The sequence below is a fragment of the Aquarana catesbeiana genome, linkage group LG02 (assembly GCF_042186555.1).
Source record: "Aquarana catesbeiana isolate 2022-GZ linkage group LG02, ASM4218655v1, whole genome shotgun sequence".
Classification (NCBI taxonomy): Eukaryota; Metazoa; Chordata; class Amphibia; order Anura; family Ranidae; genus Aquarana; species Aquarana catesbeiana.
In genome coordinates, this window is record NC_133325.1 from 576,369,563 (window position 1) to 576,388,799 (window position 19,237).

Genomic DNA, 19,237 nt, shown 5'->3' on the forward strand with positions numbered 1-19,237 from the left:
ACGATGTAGCCGACAAGTCATACGCTTGCAGTGACGTTTCCGTGGATGTAAAGACCAGGGGCCACAGGCTCAACCACAAGCTTTCCGTCCCAGAGTTTTATCTGGCCCTTACTCAGACTCTCGGGTCAAGTTAGATTCTGTGGCTCTGACTTGCGTATGTAGGACAAGTTCGCCATGTTCATCCTTGCAGAGTGGGTTTTTCTCCTCAAGTGATGCAGCAGCCACTAAAGGCTATGCGGCTATTTTTTGGCACTCACTGGCAGCTGGGCCATGGCCAGACAAGATCTTGGATATTCCAGGGTTTGCAGAGATATCAGCTTTATTTAAGAGTTACCCCATAATGTTGGCAGCGCAGGCTTGGGGTCGCTTTTGGATAGATGAAACAGTGATTTTCTCCATGGATAATTAGGCTACCTCAGAATTGTTTACAAGGCAGATCCAGGTCTTTACCCATTATGTCTTTCATACGTAGGCTGATTTGGCTATCCCTTCAGTTCCATTTACACATTCACTGTAGGTTCATCTGTGGTGTAGAGCATACAGCAGTGGATGCTCTGTCTCGTTTGAACTACCCTCTATTTTCCGACAGGTCCCAGACTCAGACACCTGTGTCACACTGTCCCCGCTAGCAATGGACTAGATTCCAACTGGGCCGGCGCAGCAGTTTTGATCAACAAGTCATTGTCAGTTAACGTCAGGTAGGCTCATGACACGGCCCGGAATACCTTCCAGGCTTTCTAGTCTAGGTATCCTAGGTGTGATTGTCACAAAATTCTATAGCTACTTGCGTAGATAGAAGAGTAGCCCCCCTACCACGGTTAGCAGACTCCCCATTACAGGGCATTTTTTCCCGGGGAATGTTCGCTTTACTCTCCAGGGCTCCTTTTCAGGCTGCTACCCAGCTTGGTTCTCAAGGTGGCCATGTATCTGGCTTTCTTTGGTTCCTCAGGCCAGGTAAGTTCATTCGTACTGGACGAGATCCCGCATACTCTTGATCTACCAGTTAGTTAGGTACACCTATCATTTCTGGTTGCATCTGGACGCTTGCAAGACACAGCAGACAGGAGCCGGTACTGACGTTAGAGTTTGAGACCAGAGATGCCTAGTGCCCAGTCAGTTTTAGATCAGCTCATGGTGATCACTGCGGATAAACGCAGGGATAGTCCACTTTTACCTTACCCTAGTACTCCCCTCTCCATGGCACAGTTCATGAAACATTGCCGCACCCTGCTGTCAAACCTAGGTAGGTTCCCAAAGCTTATTCCTCCCATTAAATAAGGGTAGGGGCGGTTTCTGCTGTTTCTTGTCAAGGTGTCCCTGTTCACTTAATTAAGAAGTTAAATAGGTGGCATGCAGCATATATCTCTCTCTATATCTATACCTATCCCGGTTCCACATGTGGAGATGTCACAGGCATTTCATGCATTTGGCTGATTTATGTTGCATACGGTGACTTTCAATAAATCTGTTTTGCTAGCTCATCCTACTGTTGTTATTTTTGCCCCCTTTGGGCATACTGACCACGTGACTATGGCATACCCCAGGTCACTTCCTGTTTTCCCTTCATACCCTTCCTAATACAGTCTACTAGAGACTCCGAGTACAAGTGGGAAGGCTGACTGCAGGTCAGCCTGAATTTGTAGGAGTCGGGCTGTATTTAAGCCTGCCCTCTAGCCTCCATTTTCTGTCATTGTTTCTTTCGTGTCCCACCCACCCTTTCCCATTTCTTTCTATTTCTTCTCTTTTACTTATACTTGGGTATGCCCCCTTTAGACATAATGACCAGGGCACACCCCAGGTCACTTCCTGTTTTCCCTTCATAACTTTCCTAATACGGTCTACTAGAGACTCCGAGTACAAATTAGGAGGTCTATGTAACCCCTCCAACTTCTAGCTGAACTCTAGGTACATATAAAAGACACAAATTATTGTGGCTATGTGTTTTTTAAACGTGAGCAGAGTAAATGCCTGAATTTGACTTGGAATCAACCTCATTTAGTCCCTATACAACAGAACTTAGTTCATATGCTGACAAGGAGCATGCAGACCACTGTGCTACACTTCCAGTCAGAGCAAGGATGTTGAATGATACTGATTGTCTTTCAAATCAGAAGACTGAATACCTCTAATGGAGGAAGAGAAAAAGCACTGTGGCAGATGGCTCTGGACTGAAAAAATAAAAGCTACATTTTTTTTTAATTCACCTTTTAATTGGACATTCTGTCGCTTTAATTTGGACTGGGGTTCTGATTCAAATGTTTGATTTTACTTTATAGGACACAATTTTCAGCTGTAGAGAACATTAATAAAAGGTTTTATTTTTGTTGTAAATACTACAAGTCCAATGCCATAGTTATGTGCAAAAATCCGCAAAGTGTGGAAAAGGTAAAGCACCAAGCATTTTGACTACAGATGGTTGTTGCAACTGATCTTCTGGAGTAAACCAGTACAAGAAAGACCTGGGTTGAAATATATTCCCAGTACAGTTCTGTTCACTGCAGAAGCCATAAACAAAGTTCTGCACCCACATAAGACTGCATGCAGTCATTTGCTTAGGAGCGTTCACAAAAGGAGGCAGCTCCACGTTCAAGTGAATACCACTTCATGTACACAGCCTGAAGGTCCAAGTAATCTTTAGTCTGTGGGGTCCTGACACTCTTCACAATCTCTCATATCTTCTGAATAATTTTCTATCTGGATTGTAGTCGTGTGGAAGTGGAATTTACTCTGAAGGCGAGAACTGGCCTCTTTCAGTACCATCTGAGAGTCTGCATCTTCATCTGGAATATAAGGAAAAGAGGAAAGCAATAAGCCATCAAGTATAGAGAGAAAAGTCATCCTAAACCAATGACACACTAAAAAGGGATCCAACTGGACAGGCAATGTCTCTATATAAATTTTATACATGTTCCCAAATCCACCAACATAATGCACTGTACAAAACTGAAACAAGAGAAATGAATAGGGACAGTTGCACTAGGCTACAGCACAATGTCTCTGCATTCTGCTCCTTTTAATATGTTACACAGCACTAGGGGAAGCACTTTCCAAATTAATCATCTGAAATGTCCATTGCATTTTCTACCAAGAAACTATATTTTAGAGTACTAAGCCTTCACATACAGCTTACATGGTAAATAGAAAAAAAAAAAAAAAAAGGGTTTTCTTAATTGGGGCAGCACAGTGGCTAAGTAGTTAAAAATTCCACCTAGCAGCACTAGGGTCATTGGTTCAGATCCCAACCACGGCATTGCCCACATGAAGCTTGAATGTTATCCCTGTGCCTGCATGGGTTTCTGCTGGGTACTCGGTTTTCTTCTCACACTCCAAAGATATGCTTGTAGGTTTATTAGCTTGTCCAAATTGGCCCTAGTATGTGTATGTATGAATGCGAGTTAGGGGTTAGATTGAATGCTCCTTGGGGGCAGGTAACGATTTGAATGTATAATAAAGATGTAAAACTCTGCATAAATTGATGGTGCTATACAAGAACCTGTAATAAATACATTGCACATACTTCTTTTTGAAGCAATATATAAAACAAAAAAAATACAGAGTCACATTTTAGTTTTATTGGCCATCAGTTTCATTGTGTACATTTTTCCTCCAAGTAGTTCATGTTATTTCCAGTGGTATGACCATACTGTCACTCAATCCTTTTCTTAGAGAGTGGAGTACAGTGCAATCTGAGTTTCTCAGACAAAAGGTCTGCTTTTTTAGGACATTACCAGAGGTTTAAACATATTTTCAAAAACCAATATCACCCAACTAATTCAGATCACCATTTACCATTGTACACATTAGCCTGGGAGGGGGGCTGCAGGTGGTCATGGAGGAACATCCAAAAAGAATCCCAAATCCCCATGCAGCCCGTTCTTTTCTCAAACAAGGGATTTTCCCATAGTGCTATCAGTTATCAACAAAGCTGCCTACAAAAACCTCAAATAATCTCCTGAAGCTGACAAAATTCAGAAATCATCCCCCCCTTCTCTACTCAACTGTGTTTGTGTCTTAGAAATATGTTGTGGGTATTGATAAAACGGGATGTTGGTACCTAGAAAGCTGGCAATACATATAATAAGCAATCTAAATAATAATCTAAAATCGCAGGTATGACAGGAATACACAAGCAGTGTTGCGTTTAGGTTGTTTCATTTTTTTTTATTATTTAATTTTATCCACATACACAAACAAATTCCATAGATTCCAACTTGATTACATTTAATGTATACATTTTAAATCCCCCCCCCCCCCATGCATCCTCCTTCAAATCTGTCTTGTGTTTTAATTCTTGAAATGTGCATATTTCCCCTCATCTATTATATCCTTTAATTGTGCATTTCAATTTTTTTATCCAGGCTCCAAATAATTTCCCTTTTCCCGGTGTAAAGTCATTTATTTCAGTGATATGAATGGAGAATTATATTTCCAGTTACCTTGTTTATGGATTAGATCCCAAATTCTAAGTACATTTTGTGTCTTTGTGTGTTTATTTTCACCTAGTGCTCTATATTGAGGTGGAATCCAAATGATTCTACTTAACCGTGTATCACTCAGTCTCAATTTGTACCCATTTTTTAAAAATTTTTTGCCCTTGTCCACTTCATTACTCATGAAATTAACACCGCTTTATAATATTTTTTAACGTCTGATACGTTTAGCCCACCTTCCGTTTTATCTATCCTTAATACCGAGAATAAAATTCTCGGTTTCCTATTCTACCAAATGAATTTAGTTAATTTTTTTAATGTTTTAAAATATGTCTGAGGAAGGGAAATAGGCAACATTTGAAATTTGTACATCATTTTTGGTACTATTACCATCTTTATGGTATTTATTTGTCCTATCCATGAGAGGGACCTTGTTGCTATTTTTCTTATTTCCATTTTTATTTCATGTAATAGTGGGATACAATTTACCTGGTATATATTTCCTAGAGATGCTGTTAATCTTATTCCTAAATAATTTAATTCTGTCTTCCATGTAAATTGAAATTCTTGCTGTAGGAACGATCCTTCCTGTTTATTTATGTTTAGGATCTCTGATTTAGAAAGATTTTTAAGTTTTTTAGTTCCCTGTAATATTTCAGAGTCTTTATCAAGTTGGGCATCCTAGTGTTTGAAATAGAAAATACATAATCAGCGTAAGCTGCTATTTTATGTGCCTCCTCTTCTATCTTAATCTCTCCTATATCTGGGTTGTTCCTTATTGCTGCCAGCAGGGGTTCTAATGATAATACAAATAACAGGGGTGATAGGGGACACCCCTGTCTCATTCCATTGAACAGTTCCAAAGGGGAGGACAAAGTCCCATTAACCTTCACATTTGCAGTAGGATGCTTATATAATACTTTAATCCATTGGACCATCATTGGGCCCATCCCCATGGCTTCCAAGGTATTCATCATGAATCCCCAGTCTACCCTGTCGAATTCTTTTTCTGCATCAATCAACAGGAGTAGGCCTGGGGTATTTGCCCCTCTGATTTTCTGAAGCAAGAGCAATGTTCTCACCCCATTGTCTCTCCCTTCTCTGCCGGGGATGAATCCCACTTGATCCGTGTGTACCAAATTGGACATCAGACCTTTCATTCTAGCGGCTAAAACTTTTGCGAATAATTTTGTGTCTGCATTCAACAGAGATATTGGTCTGTAACTTGAGCATAGGGTACCATCTTTTTCCTCCTTTGAAATATTTGTAATTGAGGCCGACAGGGCTTCTTTTCCCATCTCATAATTTGTTCCCAGCCCATTCATATATGACAGTCTAGGTAACAAATTTTCTTAAAATTTTTTATAAATAGTAAAATCGTGAACCCATCAGAACCTGGACTTTTTCCCCGAAGCCGTTTCTTTTAGAGCTGTATTAAGCTCCTCTTCCGTTACGGGTTTTTCTAATGTAGATAGCTTGTTCTTGGTTACTTGAGGTAATCTTGCACTTTAAGAACCCTTATCTTTTCCAGTCTTGCTATTTCTTGTCGACCCTTTTGTTATATTGAATATAAATGACCCATAATAATTCTGGAACACTTTTGCTATTTGTTGTTGAGAATACCATCTTACCAGTACCATTCTGTATTTTTTCTTCCTCAATACTCTTGCTAGGCGTTTCCCCGTTTTATTTCCGCATAAATATCTTTCTTTTGCAATTCTACTGAAGTCCCTTCTCATCTCCTGATCCAGTAGGTCTTTTTGTTTGTTTCTTTTTATCACTAGTGCCTATAGCCACTACCCTTTTTTTTATGCCCCTGTTCTAATTAATGGATTTCTTACATAAATACTTCCATATTTTTTTCCCTTTCCTTTTTTTCCCCTTGATTCTATCTATCAGGATACCCCTAATATAGGCCTTATAGGCCTCCCAAAGGGTGGCCTCCATTATCTCCTTTGTATCATTTTAAAATATTGTTCCATTTCCTTTTCCTCTTCTATGCCCTTTATTAGTTCTTCATTTAATCTCCATGAAATTAATTGTCTTTGGGCACCTTGTATCATTTACATGCTCACCAGGGAATGGTCTGACAATGTTATTTCAATATTTGTCCTAGTCGCCAATTCTAGTAACCTATGTTTGACCATTATATAGTCGATCCTTGAGTAAGTTGCGTGCACAGGGGAGTAGAATGTATAATCCTGTAGGATTAGGATGCTGCACTCTCCATATATCCAGCAATTGACACTGATACAATTTCTTTTTTATTATTTTCAACTGTACATTCCTAGTCCCCTGTGCCTGCGACGTACTATCATTTCTTGGTTCCAAACAGAAATTTAGATCTCCTGTCATAATCACACTTCCCTTTTTAAAGTCCATTAACTTCCCCAAGACCTGCCTCAGATAATTTGTTGGGTTCTTATTGGGGCCCATAGATGTTTGCCAGGGTACATTCCATTTCATATAGTTTCCCTTTAGGAAGAGGTATCGACCTTCAGGGTCTATCATCCTTTCCTCCAATATGAACCGCACCCCTCTGGCCACCTCGATAGCTACTCCCTTTGCTCCTCTTGTTGCAGAATCCCCATAAAACCATAATGGGTAATCTCTTGTAAACAGCTTTACATTGGCATCATGGGAGATATGTCTCCTGAAGGAACACTACCCCAGCTTTATACCGTTTAACTTCCTTTAATCACTTACTGACCGGCTCCTGTACATATACGTCGGCACTTTAAAGATGGATGTCTCGGTAACGGCAGCAGCTGCTGCCACAACCGAGGTAGCCATCTTTTTCAGGAGCCGGTCGTGTTTACAATAATGGTGGTCTCTGCGCCAGATTTGCCACAAGATCACCCTTATGGGAGAGGTGCCACCTCCTCCCGCTGCTCTTCCGCGCCCTCTGCAGCTTACTGGAGCCGTCGGTAGCGGCGGAGCCGATTGGGACCTGTCATGTCTGTGGTATGGAGACAAGTGAGGGGAAGATGGCCCCCACCCGTCTCAATACCATAGGAGGGCGGAAGCGACGTCATAACGTCAGCTCCGTCCATACGTCTTAAAGGGCCATTTTTTTGTCATTTTTTCAATTTTTTTTTTTTTTTTTTTGCATCTAAGTCCAAATATGAGATCTGAGGACTTTGACCCCAGATCTCATATTTAAGAGGACCTGTCATGCTTTTTTCTATTACAAAGGGATGTTTACATTCCTTGTAATAGGAATAAAAGTGATCCAATTGTTTTTTTTTTTTTAAAACAGTGAAAAAATAAAGTAAAATAAATAAGAAAAAAAAAGTTTTAAAGCGCGCCGTCCCGACGAACTCGCGCGCAGAAGCGAACGCACATGTGAGTAGCGCCCACATATAAAAACGGTGGTGAAACCACACGTGAGGTATCACCGCAATCGTTAGTGAGCAATTCTTCTAGCCCTAGACCTCCTCTTTAACTCAAAACATGCAACCTGTAGAATTTTTTTAAACGTCGCCTATGGAGATTTTTAAGGGTAAAAGTTTGATGCCATTCCACAAGCGGGTGCAATTTTGAAACGTGACATGTTGGGTATCAATTTACTTGGCGTAACATTAGCTTTCACAATATAAAAAGGAAAAAAAATTGGGCTAACTTTACTGTTGTCATATTTATTTAAAAAAGTGATTTTTTTCCAAAAAAAGTGCGCTTGTAAGAACGCTGCGCAAAAACGGTGCGAAAAAAAGTTTTGCAATGACCGCCATTTTATTCTCTAGGGTGTTAGAAAAAAAAACAATATTATAATGTTTGGGGGTTCCAAGTAATTTTCTAGCAAAAAACAGTTTTAAACTTGTAAACACCCAAATCTCAAAACGAGGCTAGTCCTTAAGTGGTTAACCGCTTCCCAACCAGCTGCTGCAGTTATACTGTGGCAGGTTGGCTCCCCTGCGCGAGCCATCGTAGCTATACGTCGGTTCGCTGGGTTGGGATAGCAGGCACTCACGCGCCCGCTGCGAGGGTGCCAATGCTTGTGGCAGACAGTCGCGATGACCGCTGGCCACGAACGATCGTGAGCAGGAGACACAGAACGGGGACAAGCGTTTGTAAACTCACACTTCCCTGTTCTGACAGATCGTGTGTTCCTATTAGCTAGGAACCACGACCCATCACTTCTCTAGTCAGTCACCTCCCCCTTCAGTTAGAATCACCTCCCAGGGAACACAGGTTAACCCCTTCACTGCCAGTGACATTTTTACAGTAATCAATGCATTTTTATAGCATCGATCACTGTATTAATGCCAATGGTCCCAAAAATGTGTCAAAATTGTCCGATGTGTCCACGGTGTCGCAGAGAAAAAAAAAAAAAAATTATTATTAAAAATGCTATAAATCTATCCCCTTTTTTGTAGACGCTATAACTTTTGCGCAAACCAATCAATATACTCTTATTGCGTTTTTTTTTTACCAAAAATATGAAGAACTATACATATTACATATTGGCCTAAATGGAGAAAAAAAAAAAAAGCAAAGGGGATATTATAGCAAAAAGTACAAAATATTGTGTTTTTCAAAATTGTCCCTCTTTGTTTATAGCGCAAAATAAAAACCTTGGAGGCTATCAAATACCACCAAAAGAAAGCTCTATTTGTGGGGGAAAAAAAAGCACATCAATTTTGTTTGGGTGCAACGTCGCACAACCGCGCAATTGTCAGTTAAAGCGGCGCAGTGCCGGATCGCAAAAAGTGCTCTGGTCAGGAAGGTGGTAAATTCTTCCGGGGCTGAAGTGGTTAAAATTTTATGCCTCTTTGCTGGCGTATGCCCGTGATCATTATACAATATACATTTTATTGATGTCATCTTAGATCACAGCACTCTCTTTTTGACCTGTCTGGGAGAAAAATAATCTGATTGATGTAACCCACGTAGATGGAGATCGTCGGGACCCTCTCCCTCCCTCTCCGCCTAGCCAGAGTTTCTGGCGCTAGGTCTGTAAATACTAGGTCTACTCCATCATATTTTAGCAGTGGTCGTTCTTTCATGTTCCCCCATATTTTTGCTTTTTCTTCATATAGTTGAAATCTCACTATAATGTCTCGGGGTAGATCTGTTGATATACTTTGAGGTTTTCTGATCCTGTGAAACTCTCTTGAGTCCACCCTCTACTATATTATCCAAGAGAGGGTTAAATATTTTGTTTATTATTTTTCTTAGGTCTTCTCTTTCTTCTGGTAAGGCACAGATCCCCAAATTCTTCTGTTTTGGTTCCCCTGGTTCTCTGTATATAATATTCTCCTCTGCTCTAATTGCATGTCCTTAACTTGTTCTTTTAGTTTCATTACTTCTTGAGCTTGTTTATCCGTTTTTTTCTTCTGTCTCCTCTACCAGTGTCAGTAACTGACCTAGATGAAACCCGTAATGTAGAGATTTCTGTTTTAATAGAGTTCTCTAGTCTTATGACCTTTTTTTCCCTAGGGTCTTATTCTTATTTTTAGTCCCTTGTTGCTGTTTATCTGGTCCTGTACTCCTGTCCTTTGTCAGATATTTGTTGATCATACTTGTGTTTGCATTTTCTTTTGGAGTTTGTTTCGTTGCCTTTTATAGTTCTGCCTCTCATCATGGTTTTTTCCTTGTAATTCATAGTTTCCCCAGGTTTATTTTCAATTTGATGTATCTTCCACACCTTCCTAAAAGCTGTATAATATATGGTCTCAAATATTAATAAAGAATTTCAAAACTGTGCCTATAGTGGTTCATGGAGCCCTTTACCACTGGCCCTCCTTTTTTTTATTCTGACTAAGTAGTTACTTGTAGCAAGGTTCAATAAGGGGTATATAATGTTTATTCGGGGAATGCCTTTCCTTAAACCCTTCTTAGGAAGTTCATAGGCCTTTCATACACAATTTCGAATGCAGTTCAGAAGCAGTTTCATAGAGATAGTTCATCTGCAATTTCATCCGCTGTTTATATGTGGTTTCATGTGAGGTTTATAAACTGCTTATATGCCGTTCAGCTGTTGCTTCAAACGGATGTAAAGCCACTATTAACACAATTCAGTAAGAAGTATATAGTACTATTCAAAAAATACCTTATCCCATACCAATCATAGACAGACCGTTCATAGACAGATCATAGACAGATCATAGACATGTGTGGTTTCATGGGTAATTTATGAGCAGTTTTATAGTCAATTTATAAGCAGTTTCAGACATAATTCATGCATTCATATATTGTTTCACCTGCCAATCATTTGCAATTTCCTGCTGAATATCTATGCTCTTTTCATATGCGATTCATAAGCAATTTCATGGGCAGTTCATATACCATTTTCCTAGGCATTTCAAGGGTAGTTTCATAAGCAAGTTAGACATTTTCATGACACATCAAAGCGGTTTCATAGGCAGTTCATTCTTGAGTAAAGCATTAAAATGTGTTACTTTAGGTGGAACTTGTCACTCACCCCTTCTTCTCCGCTTGCTTCCTTCCAGTTTCTCCAGAAACTACGCACCTATAGAATGTCTCTGCCTCTCTCCTCTCGCCCCTCCAAAATCTTCAATGAGAGGGGTAGAGAGGTTAAACGAAAAGATGGGGGGGGGGGGGGGGACAAGGAGTACTGCAAAGAGCAGTGGCACCCGTAAAAGCACTCCAGGGGTGCAAGGCTGTGTGTACTTCAGGCCGTTTGCCTTGCCTGGGCTTCTTCCCCTCTACTCAGGCTCCACGTCTATCACGTCACATTGCTCACTGTTCTCTCCTCTCCCTCATTCAATAACGTGCAAGCCGGCTCTGGTGTTGCCTTACAGTTCGTTCACACAGCACTTAACTTTCAGTCCCCCTGACTGTTCCTCCTCCTCCGTCACGACAACCGGCCAAGCCCCGTGTCTCCCCACTCCACTGACAGGAAGTTCCGGGCTGACCGTCCGCCGACTCACTCCTTCGTCTGATTCCCCAGCATGGCTCCCTTTCTCCCAGCCGGTCAGTACAATTCCGTGCAAGCAGGGGCTGTTGCTTTGCTTTTCAGCTGCTCAGCACACTTTCCCATGGATACAGCACAGCAGTGCAGGAGGTTTTTTTTCGCCACAAGCCAGCTTCCAGTATGGGGGGGGGGGGGTAGTGTCCAGCAGGGATCAGCGAGAGCCAGGACTATCCGAAGTGGGGGGCAATGCAGCCTCTCACAGCATGGCTCTCCCACGATCTTCCTCGGATCACCTTCTCATACTCCCTCTCGGCGCCATGTTCAGACCCCGCCCCCCAGCCAAGGATTGTCACGTCACATCCTCATCCTAAAACAGGTCTTGTTTCTGTAAGTTTGTGGAGTCACTGCATATACCATGGGCAGGGAATTATATAATACCATACAGAATCAGTCTAAAACTAGGGGTGGGTGGTAGTGACCCCCCGCCCCCCCTAAATGCACAGGGTTTCCAGTATCTTGTAAAGCTGACAAAGCTTGGACAATAACATGAACATTAGCATATTGTTAAAGTGCAGGGTAACCTCTATTTGCTGCCTTTTGTTCCATTTATTATACCGTTGGATGGATTTTGTTAAACTTCCTGCGTGATCTCAAACAGGCATCCTAGTTCTCATCGTCTACTACAGAATTATTAGCCTCTATGTTGTAAAATTCTGAATGTAGGAGTAGATTATTAGTTTAGCAAAAGGCAAAAATGGGAAGGCCGACAACACTCAAAAATGCAGCGTGTTAGCCCTTAATAGGGCTTAAGAGCATAGTATATTGTCCAGGCCAATTTTCAGCTTTCAGGCCTGTCACACTTTCAATTAAAATTGTGGTCATGTAACACTGTACCCAAATGACCCACGCTGACAGCGCGAGGAGAAAAAAAAAAAAAGCTGATCACCGGCTCATGTTAAAAAAGGGACATCGGTCCTGAAGAGGAAGGAGGCACATATGCCTCATCTGTGCCTGACAGTGCCACCTATCGATGCCCATCAGTGGTGCCAATCAGTGCCACCTAGCAGTGCTACCATCACTGCCGCCTCATCAGCGTACATCAATGAAGGAGAAAAATTACTTGTTTGCAAAATTTTATAACAAAATCTCTCTCTCTCTCTCTCTATATATATATATATATATATATATATATATATATATATATATATATATATATATATATATATATATATATATATATATATATATATATATATATATATATATATATATATATATATATATATATATATATATATATCTGGTCTTTCATTTTTTTTTTTATAAAAACTACAGAGGTGATCAAATACCACCAAAAGAAAGCTCTATTTGTGGGGAAAAAAAAATGATAAAAATTTCATTTGAGTTCAGTGTTGTATGACCGCGCAATTGTCATTCAAAGTGCGACAGCGCTAAAAGCTGAAAATTGGTCTGGACAGGAGGGGGGGTTTAAGTGCCCAGTAAGCAAGTGGTTAAGCTTCCGTTATAAAATTTTGCAAGTAATTTTTCTTCTTCACTGACGAGGCTGCACTGATGATCAGTGTACTGTAAGTGCTGTGCTCACTGAGCCCTGTCAGAACGGCTCTCTTTTCCTCACACTCCGTCTGTGTGAGGAAAGGAGAATCATTAAATTATCAACGCTGTTTACATATGACCAGCTATGATTGGGCACAGTTGATCGCATGGTAAAGGGCCACTGTGATTGGCCCTTTATTCAGATCTGTGAGCCACAGTGTTCAAGGGACACAGCGATAATAGACACTTCCTGACGCGTGCCCCAGGGAGCATCCTTCCAGAACTTGAGAGCCCTGCTGTAGCCTTATTATGGCAACAGCGCGGTGTGCAAGTGGTTAAAGGAGTAAAACATGGGGAAATGTGCATGCATTACAGAGATGTACTATACAAGTTTAACATACACTGTAAGCTCTTAAATAAGTCAGTGACACACTGTGAACAATGTTTAAATCAAATAAATAAAAAAAATCAAATCTAAAAATACAAACATTCATTATAATCACGTTCTCATGCAAACCTCATTACACTACCATTCAATGAATAGCATAAAGGCACAGTAACCATACCCACCAATTACAACATTCCATCTAATAATAGTTTGGGGGGGGATACACACTGCACTTTTTGAATGAATGGTTCCCACAAATTGTGGCACTATGCTTTTTGCATTTATCAAACAAACCTGTCAACCTACACCAGTGTTTCTCAACTCCAGTTCTCAAGGCGCCCCAACAGGTCATGTTTTCAGGATTTCCCTCAGATGAAATGGCTGTGGTAATTACTAAGGCAGTGAAACTGCTCAAATCACCTGTGCAAAATAATGGAAAGTCTGAAAACATGACCTGTTGGGGCACCTTGAGGACTGGAGTTGAGAAACACTGATCTACACAGACCAAGAATCACACACATACATACATATATTAGTGCTGGATTGTCAGATAACTTACTTATTGCTATGTGAACAGAAAGGACAGGCTGAGATACTGTAAGAGCCCAAATATGTAGACTGTGAAGAGCCTTTACGCCACTTATAGAAAGCAGGGTATCCTTTACCATGTTGAAGTCCACACCTTTGGGAGTGCCTGTATGCAAAAGAAAAATGACTAATTTCTTACAGGATCGCACATACTGTATCAGGTTCTTGGTTCTGTTGTTGGGATTCCATTAGCAACACTTACCCTCCATGAGTACAAGCAGGACATCTCTGAGAATAGTCAAGGTTGTTGCCAAAACAAGGACAGAGAACAAAAACGTGCAAATAGGGTCAATAATTTTATACTCTGGCTGAAAAAAAAAAAAAAAAAAAAAAAAAGGAAAGATCAATATTATGAAATTAGCATGGATTACCTTAATGGTGTACTCTCTGTATCATCTATAATAGAAGAGTACTACATCTAAATATCAAAAGACATTGTTACTGCTCCCTTTATCCCAAGCCTCATTCATAAAACATACACTACAAACAGGTTGTTATGCAAGCAGAAATAAAAGTGTATTGTTCAACCAAAACAGTTTTTTGGTCCAGTCAACTAAGGGGGATGTTGAAACTTCGTTAAATACAGTGATACAAATGGTTGGAGAGTTTGGGCGATTTTCTGGTCTGGTTATCAATTGGGAGAAGTCGGCTCTACTACCGATAGACCCACTTGATAACCAGATACCGTCTGGAAGTCCCCACCTGAAAGTAGTTGCCAAGCTGAAATATCTGGGTGTTTGGATTACGAGTGACATAAATCAGTACGTTAATAATCTAGCCCCATTACTACTTAAATTAAAGCAAAAAGGAGACATTTGGAGCCGACTCCCTCTATCTGTAGCAGGGTGTTGTAATCTAATAAAGATGATATGGCTACCACAGATACTATACTTGTTTCACAATTCTCTGACTTGGATAGGACAAAAGTGGTTTAAAAAAATAGAATCCCTTTTTAGGAAATTAATATGGAAGAAGGGCCAATCTAGGATTAGTTTGCAAACCATGCAATTACCGATTAAAGAAGGGGGCATGGCGGTTCCGCACCAGAGATCATATTTCCTGGCATCCCAGTTGCAACATCTAGCGGGCTGTGGAACCCTAGGAGGTGGGAATTCCAGCAATAGAATGATGATAATGGGGGCCCCGCACAGTATACTAGTGGAGGTATTAGAGGCTGACTCATTTGTTCATAGATGCCCGACAATAAAACTAGTTATTAAAGTATGGCAGACAATGAAGGCACTAATGGGGTACAATGGGGTAACACAATATATCCCCTTATGGAATAATAAAAACTTGGCGGAAGTAAGGGGTATAGAGAGGCCCAGGGAATGGGAAAGACAGGGCATTAACTGATTAATTCAACTATATGAGGGTAATTTCATGAAGACCTTCTTAGATTTAAGATGGGAATACAATATACCAAACAAAGCGTTCTACAAATACCTGCAGATTAGACATGCTATTCAAGCACAGTTTAGGTCAAATTATTGAATGGACCCAGATCCCCATACTCCTAAAAATAATTAAACCAGCCTCAACCAGAGGACTAATTTCTGAGCTATATGCCAGATTGGGGGCTAGAATAATAAGTGGAGTAGGACCTTCCAAGCGCAGAGAGGGGTAGGAGAGAGACATGGGGGCAATGACTTCGGAACAATGGGACAAGATCATAGAACAAGGAGTATTGGTCTTGATTTCCCCCTCGCAGAGAGTATCTCATTTGTTTCTTATACACAGAGTTTACTATACCCCCCAAAAAAAGGTTTAAAACTTTGTTGGACAAAATGACAAGTGTCCCAGGTGTAAGGCGACAGGAGATTTTATCCACATAGTGTGGAAATGCCCGAAGCAATTTTTTTTTTTTTTAAAAAGGTACTGGGCGGAGATAGTAGATAGGATAAAATAAAACTTAGGACCACATTAGACCGGAGGCCAAGACATGCCTATTAGGGAGCTTGGAGGAAGGTAGAGTTCTGACTGGTGCTACTGAAGTAGTGTCGAGGTGCCTGTACCAGGCGAGAAAACTAATAGCACAGAAATGGCAGGGACAGATCCCCCCCAACTGTGAAGAATTGGGTTAAGACTATCAATTCAATAGTTTAGAGCAAGAGAGTGGCATGCATTAGGCAAGGTAACCATGGAAAGCTTGAAAGAATGTGGAGGCCTTGGTTGGACGAGATGGGGTGTCCCCTATGAGGAGATGGTGGGGAGCGGATGAGGGTTTCTCCCTCGTTCTCCGCCCCCCCCCCCTCACTTTTGCCTTTCTCACCTACGAGACCCTAGATGTTCTTCTCTTTTACACTTCTTCTACCCCTAGAGGTGGCTTTATCCTTCCCAAAGCCCCCCGCCCCCCCCCCCAAGCCTAAGCAACTAATAGAAGTACATGTACAATTAACGATTGGGTGGTGTGGGTGAGTGCAGGTAGGGAGGGAAGATAAAGTAATAATAGTTCTATGTACTATAAGACATTACATGAAATTTTATGGTGTTGTATGCGCTTTATCTGCTTTTTGAAAAACAATAAAAAGAAAATAATATAAAAGCATAAACTAAGGTGAAAGACAAAATTTCTTGAGTTAAGACTATAAATGACACTATGTTGAGGATATTTAGTCTGCACATTAAATTAGCAAGCTACCAACTCATTTTTTGCTTGCCTATTAACACTTCACACTCATGCTTTCATTAGATAAATTTCCACAACCTGTCAATTTTACCTCTAACATATTCAACTAGTTGTGAAACAGATAGAATATCATAATGGTCTATCAATAGAAATGTTGGCCATCTGTCTATTTTCATCCACTCAGTGATGCACCTGTCAGGAAGATGGCAAAGGTCAACATGCAAACACTAGATCAGACAGGTGACACAAGCTTGATCCCTACATTTAAAGCTAATCAATTCATGTGAGTGGCATAGATGAGTATGCAAACCTCAATACTGAACCCATTTGCTCCCTTTAGGTCTTTTTAATATACTATTGGAAGCATTTTGTTTGAATTTTTTTTTTTTTTTTTTTGCGTGTCCCTTTTGAAGAGATTTCTCATCAATTTGTGTCATTAACAAAGCCAAGGAAAAATCCCCAATAGGAACACAGACAGCAGTAAAAATCTGACAAACACACACTATTCAAAATTAAATCAAGTTTTGCCTGGAGCTGGCCTTTAAAAGGATAAGTTCACATTTTGGAACATGTTACATGCTCCACCTGTATTAAGGGTGGAACATGTAACATGTTCCAGCAGCTGCAGCCTCTCCCCACCCATCTCCAGTGACATTGAGCAGGTATCTTCTCCGCGCGCCCGCTGATGCGGTTTGAAAAATAAATAAATAAATAGAGAAGGAGGGGCCGTGCGGGGCTCTGCCCACCTGGCCAGGTCATTGATTCACAGTCCTCTGTGAATAGGAAACTACAAGTCCTGACAGCCTTTGTGGCTGTCGGCTTGTAGTTTCAATGAGCTACCATAGCACTGTTGAGCGCTCTGGTAGTTCATTCATTCTTCCTGTATGCCCGTATGATGTATGAGCAGACAGATACAGGGACAAGTCTGCAGGAGTCCTGCATGGCATCCACGATCTGCTGATTACGGGTGCAATGCTTTCCAGGCTCCTAGTGAAAAAAAAAAAAAAAAAAAAAAAAAAAAAAAAAAAAAACGCACTTTTTTTTTTTCAACTGCAAAAAAGATGTGCATTTAAGAAAAAAAAAAAAAAAAAAAAAAAAAAATGGACTAATCCTTTAATGTCAGAGTGTACATTCAAAATGATACGAATATATGAAGATTTAAAAGTTAGTAGTAGTTTACCTTGAAATAAATTACATAGGCAGCAACAAGGACACCAAGACTTTGTAGTAAATCTCCTACAACATGAATAAAGGCGGCTCGGACACTAGGGTTATTTAGCTCTCCATGGCTGTGTTTGTGAGAACCGGAATTTCCATGACTGTGTCCATGTCCAGTTTGATGCAATGTCAACCCCATTCTGCAAAAATTTAAAAATATATTATTTTAGATTATGCAAAAATAAACATAATACATATTAGTCTTTCCAAAATAATAAAAATGCAATTCAAGCACTGATAAAAGAGGCGTTTAAAGCTATATTAAATCAGGTGTATCAAAACGAAGGGTATTAAAAGGGACTTCTAGTTTAAAAAAGTACTAGTTACTTACCGGTAACTGTCTTTCTGGGAAATCTTCCAGGACGGCACACCTGAGAGATGAGAGGCTCCTCCCCACAGGAAACACAATCAATCAACAGCTGTTTTAAGACACACCCTTCCCCCTGATCCTCAGTTTGTAGAGAAGTAACTCCTGAACCTGGTTCACAAGGGAAATCATTCCTCATAGGCACTCACCTTCTAGTGTTCTAAAATTTTCCCTCCTCCAATGGGTGGGAAGTAGGCCTGCCGTCCTGGAAGATTTCCCAGAAAGACAGTTACCGGTAAGTAACTAGTACTTTTCTCAAGTCATCTTCCAGGACGGCACACCTGAGAAGATAATCAAGTACCTCAGGCCTACCTTAGGGTGGGACCACTGCAAGACCCTCTTGGTGAACCTCGGTTCTGCAGTAAGCTTTACCTTTACTCCATATGCTTGATGAAGGTATCTTAGCTGGATCATGCGGCTGATCTGCCGGTCTACTCCACCGGTGTCCCTGCCTTCTCGGTTTCGGATGCAGGATCTAGGTGGAGTGGGCTCTTAAAGATGGAATCAGAAAACATGTTAAACTTGTAGGTTATCAATGTTGCCTGTCACACATCTACCAACAATGGCCTATTCTGCCTATAGGTGCTGTTTAGAACCACTAAAAAGATTAATCGGAGACCTGTGTTTTAAGACAAGGACACTACATTGATCCATAAGGGGGCCTGTCTTAACACAACCCTGTCCAGGGAAATAAAACTGCCAAAAAAGGGGGGCCCCTGACAGACAACCCCTTTTTGTTCATTTTTATCTTTACGTCAGCAAAGACTGAAGGGAAACCTACTTAAGGGAAATAGATTAACAAAAACTTAATCCCTGGGTTTAAGGCATGCCCAATCTATAGTTTTACTTACGCCTGAGAGCCTACTCAGGAGTCTAACATCTATAGCAGGAGAAGAACACTCATATTGCTACATCTAGTTTTGCTAGAAGGGCAAAATGAAGGCCATGCACCGAGCTGTAACCTATTTGGTCGGGTATACATGTTTATACTTCATCTTCAGGCCATAAAACTCCTCTGAACCGAACTTCCTAAGTTCTTATTAAACAGGGCGATTCATTATCGCCTTCCTCCAGTGACCCATAACTCTACTGGGCTTCAACCCTAGCAAATGGCTCTGGCATCCCTGAATGTAAGGGGTCGAGGCTTTCTGACATGTGACATCTGCAACCAGAACTCCTGGCCCTT

At 40.8% G+C, this 19,237-nt stretch overlaps 1 protein-coding gene across 1 annotated transcript in view; it reads right to left on the bottom strand.

Annotated features, from left to right (window-relative positions):
- Nucleotides 1-2,197: 2,197 nt before the first annotated feature.
- Nucleotides 2,198-19,237, bottom strand: part of SLC30A2 (solute carrier family 30 member 2) — a 45,493-nt gene continuing 28,453 nt past the window's right edge. Inside the window, exons 5-8 of the mRNA XM_073616126.1 lie at nt 17,647-17,824; nt 14,040-14,145; nt 13,809-13,943; nt 2,198-2,780 (exon numbers count right to left, since the gene is read on the bottom strand). Of these exons, the coding sequence (XP_073472227.1) occupies nt 2,635-2,780; nt 13,809-13,943; nt 14,040-14,145; nt 17,647-17,824 (565 nt within the window). The 3' untranslated portion in view covers nt 2,198-2,634. The remainder of the gene's footprint in view (nt 2,781-13,808; nt 13,944-14,039; nt 14,146-17,646; nt 17,825-19,237) is intronic.